The 13761-nt window shown below is 46.3% G+C and overlaps 1 protein-coding gene across 1 annotated transcript in view; it reads left to right on the top strand.

Moving 5' to 3' along the window:
- The window catches only part of LOC107125794 (phospholipase A2 inhibitor and Ly6/PLAUR domain-containing protein-like), a 26171-nt gene extending 17729 nt beyond the window's left edge, over nucleotides 1-8442 (top strand). The window contains exons 2-5 of the mRNA XM_015429256.1: nucleotides 884-1000; nucleotides 2986-3135; nucleotides 5106-5246; nucleotides 7565-8442. Of these exons, the coding sequence (XP_015284742.1) occupies nucleotides 884-1000; nucleotides 2986-3135; nucleotides 5106-5246; nucleotides 7565-7773 (617 nt within the window). The 3' untranslated portion in view covers nucleotides 7774-8442. The remainder of the gene's footprint in view (nucleotides 1-883; nucleotides 1001-2985; nucleotides 3136-5105; nucleotides 5247-7564) is intronic.
- The last annotated feature ends 5319 nt before the right edge of the window (nucleotides 8443-13761 follow it).

The following is a 13761-nucleotide window of genomic DNA, read 5'->3' as shown; positions in this document are numbered from 1 at the left end:
TCTTCTTCTTCTTCTTCTTCTTCTTCTTCTTCTTCTTCTTCTTCTTCTTCTTCTTCTTCTTCTTCTTCTTCTTCTTCTTCTTCTTCTTCTTCTTCCTCCTCCCCAGGCCAATGCTGTACTGACTGCAGATTCACCCCTGAATAGTCATAAAATGGCCATAAATCTATGCAGACACCCACCATAAAACCAGAGATCAAACACAGTGAAAGCGGCATGCAGTATGGAGGACACCATATCATCCAACAATCAAAGAAAGTGAAAGTGGCGTGTAATGTAGAGGGGGGTTTCTGTTCCAGCGTGGGTTTGGTAAGACAGCGGAGCGGATGCTGGATGCAGAAGGGGCCACTGAAATGAAAGTGACCGATCCATAAATCTAGGTAGAGGGTGAGCGGCAAATTAGCATACGGCAGAATAAAGGTGCTTAGCAGACGCAAGGACTAAACTGGAATAACAAGCTTAGTTTATAGGGTCACCATTTTGTTTGGGTTTAATTCCGGGTGGAAATATAGGGAAAGAAATAAGTATATCAAAAGCAGAGACTGATGGGCAGGTGAACCCTTCTGAACTGTAGAATGCTGTGAGTAATTAGCTGAGACCCTACTATAATGCTCCATCTCTGTTAACATCTCTGAAGAAGTGCGCGTCCACACAAAAGCTTATGCCTTGAATAAAACTTTGCCTTTCACATCTCTGTCCCCCTGAGCACTGGGAACCTTGGGGAAAGAGCCCTCATGTGTCGCAACACGAAAACAATGCGACGGGAGCCCTTTCTTCAAAACGGCACCTCCCCTTTTTATGCTGGAAACCTTTAAGAAATTCTTAACATATTACGCTTTTTTGAAGGAAAGAAAAAAGACTAGCTCTTCTTTGTCTCCCTTTTTAGGGCTGTCTCTGACCTGTGAGATTTGTGGGGGCACTGGAGATACTTGCACTGGGTCCTTAGAGTTTTGCCCGCCTGGAGAAGACAAGTGTGGCATCATTCTGCTAGAGGGCACAAGAGGTGAGTCCCAAAGACCAAATGTTGGCAGGCTTGGTCAATGTGAGACCAATGACATCTCAGTTTTCCTGTTCCATGGGAAAGCCTGGTCTACTCATCCCTGGTTGCTGCACTACAGGGGAGGAATCCCGCTTAACCGGACACTCTGCTGTGTTTTCATTTCCCTGGGGTTTCCAGTTGTGAGAACCAGAGGTCATTTCGGGGGGGATTGCGGGGGATCGCAGTTCCCCCGGGTGAGGTACGGGGCGGGGCACATGATGAAGCCCCGCCCCCTGCTTCCGGCCGCCCCGCTTCCGGCCCCCATTCAGCCAGGAGGAGGCAGGAGAAGAGGGAGGGTAAGTTGCTTCCTCCCTGCCTCTCCCCACCCCTGCCTGCCTGGGGCCAGGGAGGGCCTTCGCGGGGCTTCCTTGCACTCCTGCCAGCCTTGCAGGTCCACCGCCGGGCCCCTCATGGGGCTCGGCAGTGGAGCTGCAAGGCTGGCAGCGGCGGCCGGGACCGTTGGGGGCGGGGTGTGTGGCCTTATGACACACTTACAGTGATGTCAGGAGGTGTGGCCTCATGACACACTTCCAGTGATGTCAGGGGGTGTGGCATATGCTAATGAGTTATGCTAATGAGTTCCCCTAGCTCTTCTTCTACAAAACAACCCCTGATGAGAACTATCCCATTGCGCTCATTCACTTTTCTCCCGTGAACACTATCTCCCCCTTAGATCAGTCTCCATGGCTCGGATGGTTATCCCCTTGCCATCTGAACTGTGTAGCTATATCAGACAGGGCCTTTTCAGCAGTGGCACCATCACTGATGGCATTTAAATCAATGGCAGGTTCAGACAGTTTCTCAGCAAGTGTTTGGGGGCTTGCGGAGAAATAGCTGCCCGATAAAGAGATGGTCTTAGCAGTTCTGGGCTTCTGGAACCACTGACACCCCACTGCTGGCTTCTACATACTGGGGCCAAGCAAAGGTGGTGTTTGCCCTGTGAAAGATGGGCAAGAGCTGCTACTGCCACTGTAAGCCAGTTGCACGATCCCCAGATGGGGCAGGGACAAGAGGCAACAGGAACACACTCTTCTTCTTTCCCCCCTTCTTTGGTGGGTGGAGACATGGCCAGTTGGACTACCCAAAGTGCAGGACCCAGATCAGCTGCCTCAGCTGACCATTGGCTAGTACTGCCCACAGCCTGATGGCTTTGTTGTGTTTTTCCTTTGCTGTTGTCCTTATCTAAGATAGACTGGTCCCTGTGATGTGGAAAGTTACCACGACCGTTTGCTATATCAAGCAATGCTGGTTGCAAGGGATAAGAACATAAGAAGAGCCCTTCTGGATCAGACCAGTGGTCCATCTCGTCCAGCATCCTGTCTCACACAGTGGCCAACCAGTTCCTCTAGAGGGCCAGCAACAGGGCAGAGAGGCCAATGCCTCCATAAGGAAATAAGAAGAGCCCTGCTGGATCAGACCAGCGGTCCATCTAGTCCAGCCTCTTGTCTCACACAGTGGCCGATCAGTTCCTCTGGAAGGCCAACAACAGGGCAGAGAGGCTGAGGCCTCCATAAGGAAATAAGAAGAGCCCTGCTGGATCAGACCAGCAGTCCATCTAGTCCAGCATCCTATCTCACACAGAGGCCAACCAGTTCCTCTGGAGGGCCAACAACAGGGCATAGAGGCCAAGTCCTTCCCCTGATGTTTTCTCCTGGCCTTGGGATTCAGATGTTCAGTGCCCCTGAATGTGGAGGTTCCCCTCAGTCACCACGGCTAGTAGTCATTGATAGACTTCTCCATGAATCTATCGAATCCCCTTTTAAGGCAGTTTACCCCTGTGGCCATCACTACATCCTCTGGCCACAAATTCTACATTTTAATCACTCTCTGGAATCAAAGGGCTGACTCAAGATAAGGCAGCTTCAGTACAGTGTTTTTTTAATCAGATGCGCCTCCCTTGAGCCCGTCTTGTTTATTTAAATGTTCTGTCTTTTGCAAAATCCTTTCAGCTCTGCAGTCGAGGAACATCGTGAAAACGTGCGTCCGGTCAAACTCCTGCGACCAGCCCTTCACTTCTGTTAATGTAGGCAAAGCCGGAGAAGCATGGACCCATCTTACCTGTTGCACGGGCGACGACTGCCAGAAGATCTCTCCCACATGTACGCTGCTGCCGCATCCCTCTTTCCTTCCCTTCCATTCACCTCTGACTCTCTGGTAACCCCCCACAATCCCGTCAGATAACTTCTGTATCCTTCATTTCCAAAGGATCCAGTTCGATGCTGGGTAGTTTATTATTGATACATCAGTTTAGTAATGTTAAGTCCGCACTTAACAAATTAGTCAGAGAGTGATTTCAGCAAAAACTCAGGTTTATTCAGCTCAACGATCAACTTCTCTAACACGGTACAACTCCTCATAGCCTGAACAGCTTTTCCATTGCAGCTGCTGGGTATTTAAACATTCCGGGCTAATGTAGTCACACCTACTATACAATTGTCAACCTATCAGGTTGAGCGCATAAGGGACCAATCAGAGTCTTTCCCGCTTATATACATTTGAACCTGATTGGTCGCATTAGTCTTGGACTTCAATCCCTGTTCAAGACGAAGCTTAACATTGCTTCCTTATGAGATGTTTCACATTACATCTTAACGTATTCATGGCAGCTTCTGAATACATTACAAGTAATTAGACAATAACAGAAGAATTCCATGTCAAAAACCATTCTCCTGCTGCTGTGCAGATGTTCGCTGGGTCTCATAACTTCACTCAAAGGAATAAAGCCCATTTGGTGTAGTGGTTAAGAGTGGTGGACTCTAATCGGGGAGAACCAGGTTTGATTCCCCTCTCCTCCATATGCAGCTGCTGGTGTGACCTTGGGTCAGTCATAAGTTCTTTCAGAGCTGTTCTTTCAAGGGCAGTTCTCAGGAGAGCTCTCTCAGCCCCACCTACCTCACAAGGTGTCCGTTGTGGGGAGGGGAAGAGAAAGGAGATTGGAAGCCACTCTGAGATTCCTTTGGGTAGTGAGGGGTGGGGTATAAATCCAATCTCCTCCTCCTCTTTTCCCTCCTCCTCTTCCTCTTCTTCCCCTTCCTTTTCTTCCTCTTCATGTTTCTCTTCTGCTTCTGCCTGTCTGTCAGGACTGGACCACAGTGGTGGTGGTGGTTGGCCACAACTTAATCTGGACCTTCTCCTTCAGTGTCCCTACCATCAGTGACTTCAGCAAGTAGAAAGCACCGCCAAACAGGCTAAGAGAGAAGTCCAGGTTTTTAGTGGTTATACCAGGCCTGGCCAATCCAGAGGCTTCATAGTTCCAGCCAATCACAACGGTTCATGTTGCACAAACCCATTCTGTGCAATTGTACCCATTCATGTACAAAGTCTTGAATACATGCAACCATCAGTTTCGTCCTCAAACTCCAACCCCAAGGTTCCGTATTCAAAATCATATTTTTTCAAAGGCATTATGACAATGCCACCACATCAAGCAATGCAGACAGAGCATTGCTTCCCCTCCCTGTCCTTGCAAGCATGGATTCTTCGTGCAGCAAGACATGAGGGTGCTGCGGGTAGAGCAGATGACTGCCGTAATGAAGAAATGTGTCCTAGTAAATTAAATGGGCTCATAAAAAATACATCCCAAAGTTTTAAGCTACTCTGTAGAATGGGAGGAGCTGAGAGAACCACTGAGTGAAGGAGTCGTTTGTGTCTGAGCCATGTGATTCCCCCCCCCCCATTTAGGCTTATCAGATTGTCTACTATGGCAAGCTAAGTTCAGCTCTGGCTCCCAGCCCCTGCTGTTATGCTTTGTTCCCAGCAGGAGCAAAAAAACGGGGTGTGGGCGGGAAGCAACATTGCAGTCCACCATAAAATCACTTCTCGTTGCACCTGGAAGTGATGTCACAATGATCTAGGCATTCCTCAGACCTCTATGATTTCCTACCATAGAGATTGCAGCTTTCCTAGAGCATCATGGCATCACTTTCATGCAGAACTAAAAGCGATATTGTAGTGTTGGGCGATGTCACTCCACCACTCCCACCGGGGCAAAGAGGCCAGATGGCAACTGCCCCAATCACCTTGCCTGGACTGTTTTGGTACAAATCTCACCCTCTCCTCTTTCATGCAGTGCCACCCTTGAACACCACGTCCAATGGGAAAACATGTCCAGCTTGCTACGCCACGCACAGCCTTGCATGTGAGGAGGAGATCGTCAAATGTACAGGAGACCAGTTGTATTGCCTCGAGAAATCCGGGAGTATAACTTTTGGTAATTTATCTCTGTTCATGCATGCGCATCCTGGTCTTTATTTTTAAGGTCGCCCACCAATATTGTCCCATTCTATTGGGATATGGCGTAGCCTCCTCATCTACTCCCCCACCTCCTAAACAGGGAATATCTAAAAACAGCCAAGCCTTCCCCGACTCTTCTCTTCTTCCTGCTTTTTTTAACTTGAACGAGATTGAATCTATTTCCTGGGCAACCAGTCACTTATTTTCATGCTCAGAAACAGAACACATAAAACTGCTTCCTACTGAGTCAGGCTGTTGGTCTATCGAGCTCAGTCTTCTCTGCTCTAACTGACAGCAGCTGTCCAGGGTCTGAGGCAGAGGTCTTTCACCCAGGGGTCATTTCATAGAAAAAGAGCTAGGGGAACTCATTAGCATAACTCATTAGCATATGCCACACTCCCTGACATCACCAGAAGTGTGTCATAAGGCCACACACCCCGCCGCAAACGGCCCCGGCCGCCGCCGGCCTTGCAGCTCCAATGCCGAGCCCCATGAGGGGCCCGGCGGTGGACCTGCAAGGCCGGCGGGAGTGCAAGGAAGCCCCGCGAAGGCCCTCCCTGGCCCCAGGCAGGCAGGGGTGGGGAGAGGCAGGGAGGAAGCAACTTACCCTCCGTCTTCTCCTGCCTCCTCCTGGCTGAATGAGGGCCGGAAGCGGGGCGGCCAGAAGCAGGGGGCGGGGCTTCATCATGTGCCCTGCCCCCCGTACCTCACCCGGGGGAACTGCGATCCCCCGCATTCCCCCTGAAATGACCTCTGCTTTCACCTCATCTACAACCTGATTTTTTTTCAACTGGAAAAGCTCGGGATCAAACCTGGGACCTTCTCCACACAAAGCAGATGCTCTACCACTGAGCCACAACCCTTTCCCCCAGATCGTCAGTAAAAATAAATAAATTACCATATGGCATTGTGTGTAGTATTAAAAAAACAAAGAGAGAACCATGACTGCTAGGACTATAGGAGAGGCAAGAGAAAGGCAGTGCAAAAAACACTAATATGCTGAAAAATATATTCTAATAAGCAATAGTCACACAAAGGGAAGGAAACCATTCAAAGTGCCTAATTATGATACATCCGAAGTGTCTAGTAGTGATACATCACATATTCAAAGACATTATACCACATATTCAAGGAGATAAGCATAAAATAGAATCAAATATAAACATTTGAAATAAAGGACCAAAATTGAGTAGAGTCTTCTAACGAAGTTTCCGGATAATATGTTCATTTCATGGATCTTCTTCAGAGAATAACCAATACTACAAAAATATCATTCCATTAAATATTACCAAAGAATGCAAAAATTAGACATAGATGGTTACAGGTGTATGATATTTAAATATTTAAACCATTTTAAGATTTTAAGGTTTCAAGTTTTATAAGATTTTATAAGCATGTTCTACTATGTTCTACTATGATTTTTACAAAATTATATAACTACCTGCAATCATGTTTTCTTAAGACTTCATAGACTAGTCTGAGTATATTTATCAGTCTATAATAACAAAACAATAGCCATCAGTATTCCATATATACCAATTATGTAATACAAAATGAGACGTATTCAGGCAAAAAAGCACTCACCAGTATTCTTCATACTGAAAAAATTAAGTTATGCAAGGCATACTGAGAGTCTATAAATGGACCGTCTTATTCAGCATCGAGTATTCTAAGTGCAGCTTCCGTGAGCTATAGTTAGTGTGGGTCTTTAGAGTACCTAAATTAATTAGTACCAAAGGAATGTCTTAAAGTCACATAACTAAAAACTAAAAACAACAAACATCATATATAAGCAACCTGCATGAAAGTGATTAAGAAAGTCAAATGATTAAGACCATAAGGATGACACGTTTTGTCTGTGTATCCAAAAAGCTTCTCGTTGAGATAGTCTCTTTTGAACATCTGTTCTATTATATCTGTTTACTACTAAGATTTCCAGTACCAAAAACTTGAAATCATCAAAATTTACACAAACAGTCCCCATGATGAGGCTAGAATGAACATACAATTAGAATCGGAACCACGAGGCTCAACCATCCCCCACCCCCGACTCATTTTCTTTTAGATCTGGAGGATTTAATTTTTGAAAAGAGTTATTTTCGCTTCCGAGATGAGTTTTACTTGCAAGTAAAAGGGGTGGCGATGGGAAGCTCTTCTGCCCCGAGTGTGAGGAACCTGTTTATGGCTAACTTGGAATCAAAATGGATCTATAATGCCTCAACCCAGGTCAGTAACCACTGGACACTGCACTGCAATTCTAATCCTGACTGGTGTCTCTCGCAATTCTCTCGGCAGGTGAAAGAAATGTGCCGTTTATCATGAAAGGATGTGCAAACAATGCATACTGTAACAATACGCAAGAGCATTCCTTCTTTGACGGGATCCATAATATTGTAACCATCAATTGCACACTAGCCTCTGGGACTGCTGGTATCGTTCCAGGATTGTTTGGACTCTTCCTCCAAGCTCTTGTTGGGCTCTTGCTTGCCAAGACACTGGACTGATTTCCTAAGGCTGAGGTGCTCCTCCAGCGGTTTCTCCCGGCCAATCACTTGTGGCTCTTAGGTTGGCAACTGGCCATAGATTTTATAAAGCTCTCCCTGTCCACAGGACAAAAGATTAACTTCCTCTATCCCATCATGGCTTCTGGCAGGACCAGTGTGCGCATAGGAAGGGGGCGGGCATTTGGGCAATGCATCCAATCGGTGACTGAAGAAAGTCGGGCCTGGTGGCACTCACCAGTTGATAGCAGTGGTAGGTACTGGGTGAAGTGGGTCTGTGGGAGCTGCATGTTTCAGATGCTTCAATACCCAGTGGGAGGGTGGTCAGCGGTGCCCAGGCTGGGCCACTGTTGCTGTCATGTATCAGCATACCGGGGACCTATTGGGTGCTGCCTCTGCTGCTTACCTTGCACTATATCACTTTAAATGCATTCAACTGCCATGTTAAAGGGGAGGGGAAGAATCCCAGAATGCAATTTATTAAAGGCTCTGAAAAATCCAAATGGCTATTTATTTCAATGTGTTCGTTTTAGCAAGGACGCTTTCAGAAAAAAGGCAATAGTTCTAAATCGGAGACAATAAATATTAAGCTGAACCTAGCTGTATCCCCAAAGCACCCCCATATAAATTACATTTTGCTATCTTAAATGGCACCACTTCACAATAACAGCTCCGAACTGTACATATTGTTTCTCAAAATGTAATACAGATTATTACTATTAATTTAAAATAATGTACCTTTGAATAAAAAGTCGATATAAAATATACAGGTTTGTGGAATGGTATAGTATTGCCCAGTCTCATCAGATCTTGGAAGTTAAGCAGAGTTGATAATTTGGCAGGAGACCACCAAGGAAGACTTTGCAGTGGAAGGCAATGGCAAACCACCTCTGATTCTAGGGTTGCCAGTTTCCTCCTGGCAACTGGTGGGGGATGGGGGAATTTATCAGGAGAGAGAAGAAGGCCCAGGTGATGTGAAGATGTCCTTTCCAGTGCTCATAGGAAGTGACATCATCAAGTTGTGACATCTTGGAGATTTGCTGGTATTTGAGCAAAAACTTCATGGTAAAAATGGCTTCTACCATAGAGTTCTTGCCTAAACATCAGAGTGTCACCTGGAGTCACCTGTGGGATGATGTCACTTCCTGTGCGTGCTTGGAAGTGACATCACTATGCCACCAGCGATATCACCTGGGACTTCTTCCTTTTCCTGTTAAGTCCCCCCACTGACCAGCTGATTGGTGCCTGGGGGGTTGGGGCCTGGTGGTGCCCCCCCTGTCTCCACGGGGGGAGCTGGCAACCCTATCTGCTTCTGACTTGCTTGAAAACCCTATGGGGATCAGTACAAATCAGCTGCGACTTGATGACACTTTACATACACACATACAAAATATAGAAGATATCCAACATTGCATGTATTAATAAAACACTTGTCACAAAAATATTTGCCACAATCCATGAGAAGACCACCACTCCAGGTACCAGCCTGCAGAGGCCCTTTTCCAAACAGCCTTTGTATGGATCCCGGGGCTAGAAGAGGTCATGGGGACAAGGACTGCCAGCCTGAAGGTGAGATAAATAATAAATGTTCTAAATCTCCATTAATTAATTGTTCACAAGCCGTTTTCTCTCTTAACCGACTTCCTTCTTTTGCTGTTTGTTTTTTATATTTAGATACTATTTGATAATATTAACAGCCACAAAATATTCTTTCCTGCGTAAATCTCTTGCCAAGATTTAATGTTTCCTTTGTCTCATCATATATTCATAAGTCATATGATCATTTATCTTTCTTGTACTGCTATCGCAATACGCATCGATTGGAGATGTCAGTGGCGAAATGGGCATATGAACCTTTTTTTTTTTGCCATCTTTTAAAAATCTTTTCATCTATGTGGATTGGTAACTTTTGAAACAAGAAAGTCAGTTTTGGTAATATATTCATTTTAACAGCAGAAATTCTACCCAACCAATAACTTTTCAGTTTTTCCCATCTTTGCAGATCTTCAGTAATACTCATCCAGGCTTTTTGGTAATTATCTTTATATAAATTCTAAAACATTTAAAACATGATTGCAACCCAGAAAATTTGATATGCCCAAAGTGCAAACTGTGCAAGTGCTGGGGGGAATAATTTGAACAGGTGGGCCGAATCACCACCAGGAACATAGGAATGCCACAATTCTCAGCACAGGCAGGTTTGAGCAGGGGAGGCTGATATAATTGAACATCTGCTATCTCAACCAAAGGCCTGATGGAACAACTCTGTTTTGCAGGCCCTGTGGAATTGTAATAAATCCCAAAGAGCCCTGATCTCAAGTGGGAGCATGTTCCACCATCCTGGGGCCAGAGATGAAAAGGCTCTGGCCTTGCTTGAGGTTAGGCAGATGTATTTTGGCCCGGGGATTGCCAGAAGATGATGTTCAGATGATCATAAAGCTCTTTTGGGGACATATGGGGAGAGGTGGTCCCGCAGATGAAGTAGGTATCTGATATTATCTTTCACGTATCTTTTTGGTATTCTTGATTAATGGTGTAATTAAAACCTATCAATATGGCCCAAGGTGGTTGTGGCCTTACTTTGCTTCACCTCTGAGTGAGTATTCACCCCATTCTGGGGGTCCAGGGAGACCCACTGAGGATAGGCGAGTGGAAAGGCCAATAAAATCTGCATTGGACGTCTGAACTTGTGACCTCTAGGCTAGGACCTGCCATCTGAGCATCTAGTCAATAACTGAATAACTATTATGGTTCTATCCTGCCCTACCTTCAAGGAGATCAAGGACACAAACGTTGTTCTTCTCTCCTCCAACAACCCTGTAAGGTAAGTTAGGCTGAGAAACAGTGACTGGCCCAAGACTGTTCAGCCAGTATCATGGATGCGTGGAGATCTGAACCAAGTTTTCTCTGGTTTTGCTCCAGCACTCAACCCATACTTGCTATCAAAGTGGAAATCTATTCCAAATGGAGTACCAGAAGGAACTCTGGAGTTCAGTCATGAGCTTCTCACTGGTTACGGGCTTAGAGGACACATATTTTTATTGACTGAATTAGTTATGTCATGAATTTTGCTACAGACAGACACACCCCATTCACTGCATGATGGGAAATTCCTGGAGATTTGGGGGTGGATCCTGGGGAGGGCAGGGCTTGGAGAGAGGAGGGACCTCAATGGGGTATAATGCCATGAAGTCCACTTTCCAAAACAGTCATGTTCTCCAGGTGAACTGACCTCTGTAATCTGGAGATCAATTGAAATTCTATGAGATCTTCAGGCCCTATCTGGAGGTTGGCCCCCCAACCCATTCAACACTTACCCTCAGACCATGGAACAGTCAAGCTTCTGTTCCCCTTGAACCAGGGTAAAGGGGGGGCAAAACAGTGGCTAGCCATGCCCCAAAATGAGTCAGAGTCAAGAACAGTGTCCTTTTAAGAAATAAAGTAGAAGTAAAGGTTTCCCTTGCTTGAAATCCAGTCGAATCCGACTCTAGGGGGTGGTGCTCATCTCTGTTTCCAAGTTGTAGAGCCAGCACTGACGGAAGATGTTTCCATGGTCATGTGGCCAGCATGACTAAACGCCGAGGTGCATGGAAGGAACGCTGTTACCTTCCCACTGAAGCTGTATGCAGTAAAAGATAAGGAGGGGTGTGGTGTCAATAGAAAGAAAGTCTCACTGTATGAATAAAAGTCATAGTGATGAATGTGTCTAAATCCATTCTGATGCATCCAAGCAATTTACCAGAAGACTGGATCCCCTGTTTGCAACTGTCAAGCACATTATGAGTTGAACCCACCAGTGAATGAATGCAGCTCTTAAGAACATCAGAATTGCCTTTCTGAATTAAAGCATGATAGGGATCATGTGGGGTTGTTGGTTGTGTGCAAAATACTGTTGGATAATCTACAGATATGGATAACTGACAAAATTCTGGGAAGCAAGCAATCGGAAGCACTCAGCTCCTCAATGAAAACGTCTAATCAGAGCAGATCCCTAATACAGGATGTTCTCAAGTAAGTGGAAAGAACACTTTTACTGTCCTCGATTCTCTAAAGCTGTCTGGATTTACATAATTTATAAGATTTTGCATTACTGACTGTTTGGTGTCATGACTTGGCATAACATATCCTTGTTTTGCTATGATGGGAAAGAAACACTGCAGAGCATTGGAGTCCCCCACCCCCATCTCATCCAAGGCCTGTTATTCTACCGTCCTTTGGGCTTGTGGGGTGTCACTGCTCCCATGCAAACTGAAGCATGTCTTTGCAGCTGTAAGTTTTAGAAACACTTCTTAGAATGAAAGTGGATATTCTCATGTCGGCTCTAAAACCTTCAGTGGACCAGGGCTATTTTTGGGCAGGAACGCACAGGAACGGAGTTCCAGCTGGCTCCCAAGTTGGCCACACCCAGCAGGAACTCATTAGCATAATAGGCCACACCCAACAGCAGAAACTCATTAGGATTGGCTACATTAGGGGTGTGTGGCCTAACATGCAAAGGAGTTCCTGCTATAAAAAAAGCCCTGGGTTTGGACAACAAACAAGGTAAACAGAATAACAAGCAAGAGGTGGGTGTGGCTGGATAACCACAGTTCTGGTAACATGGGGGTCCGGCCTAGTGTGGTAATGAGCTGTGCTGGCAGGGGTGTGGCCCAATAGGCTAATGAGTTCCTGCTGTTGGGTGTGGCCTATTATGCTAATGAGTTTCTGCTGGGCTTTTTCTACAAAAAGAGCCCTGCGAGTGGACTATGCGATTACGTTTGGTAGAAGCACAATGTGCCTTTACACATTGTCCCCGGAGCGCTTGCAAATGTTGCCCTCGAGACAGGCACCCAGAGAAGGAAAAGTAAAGATGTTGAGGGCTGCTCATGCAGATAGCTAATGTGCTCATAGCTAGGGCTGTCAACTCTGGCTTGGTAAATTCCTGATGATTTGGAGGTGGAGCCCGGGGAAAACAGGACTTGGGGAAGGGAGGAAGAGCAATAGCAATGTGATGCCTCTAAGCTGAGTTAGTGTGAGTTGGCTCAGTTCTTTAGTCTCCGGCTCACATGTTTTTGTCTTAGCCCAGGAAGGAGGGCTCCAGAGCAAACTAACTAATGCAGCAGCCAAACTGCTCGCTCACAACTTTAATGCCAGTAGCTCACAAAGTAGATTTTTTGCTCACAAGACTCCACACCTTAGAGCGAACATTGGCTATGACAGACCCCTGATGCTTCCCCACCCTCAGGCAGATTTTCTCTGCAAAAATATTTTTAGTTCCCTTCAGTGACTGAGCCACCCTTCAGTAGCATGTATTTCTTCTTTATTTTATAAGCTTTAACTGTCCCGCTCTGTCACAGATACTAGTTTAGGCTTATGACCTTGCACAGGGGATACAGGAGCCGTCCTGTTCTAAAATACCCTCATGGAATGGCACATGAGGCAAAACTGACTTTCACAAACAGAATAAAGGTTTTATTACTCAGGCAGGGAATATATATATGAATCTGAATTGCCACCCAAGAGAAATAAAAGACAGACACGAGTGTTGGATTTAACTATTGGGCCACTTTATTAAATGACATCTTACTGTAACCAACGGCAAGGGCAAACAGTTCAGCGGTATGATCAAGGCCCGGGGGTCACCGACCCCTTCCTTGACTTTGCATAGGGCGAGCCACCCAACCCCAGGCTAGGAGCCATCACCGACGGCTCCCACCCGGCCGGTTAGCCATTACAGGACGACCCCATAGCCCCAACTCCCGAGCCGCTAGGTTCAAAGAGAGGACCAAACAGGGTGTTCCCTCAGGCAGTCTGCTTTCCCCGCCCCGTGCCGCTAGGCACAAAGGCTGTACTCACTAGACCCCTTTAAACCCAAATATGGGTGTTGGCTGGTGCTCACCGTACCGCAACCTACCTACCATCAAGAACCCTGCCATCGCCAAGGTCAAGCCTCAGCTTAGGCCTTTGCGCCCAACGAGAGGCCTAGTGCCGTCCGTAGCCCCTGCCGTAGGT

Source organism: Gekko japonicus, unplaced genomic scaffold (genome assembly GCF_001447785.1).
Source record: "Gekko japonicus isolate JY-2015 unplaced genomic scaffold, Gekko_japonicus_V1.1 scaffold3772, whole genome shotgun sequence".
NCBI classification, from domain to species: Eukaryota; Metazoa; Chordata; class Lepidosauria; order Squamata; family Gekkonidae; genus Gekko; species Gekko japonicus.
The sequence above is the reverse complement of the archived record's forward strand: the minus strand, read 5'-3'. Positions and strand labels throughout refer to the sequence as shown.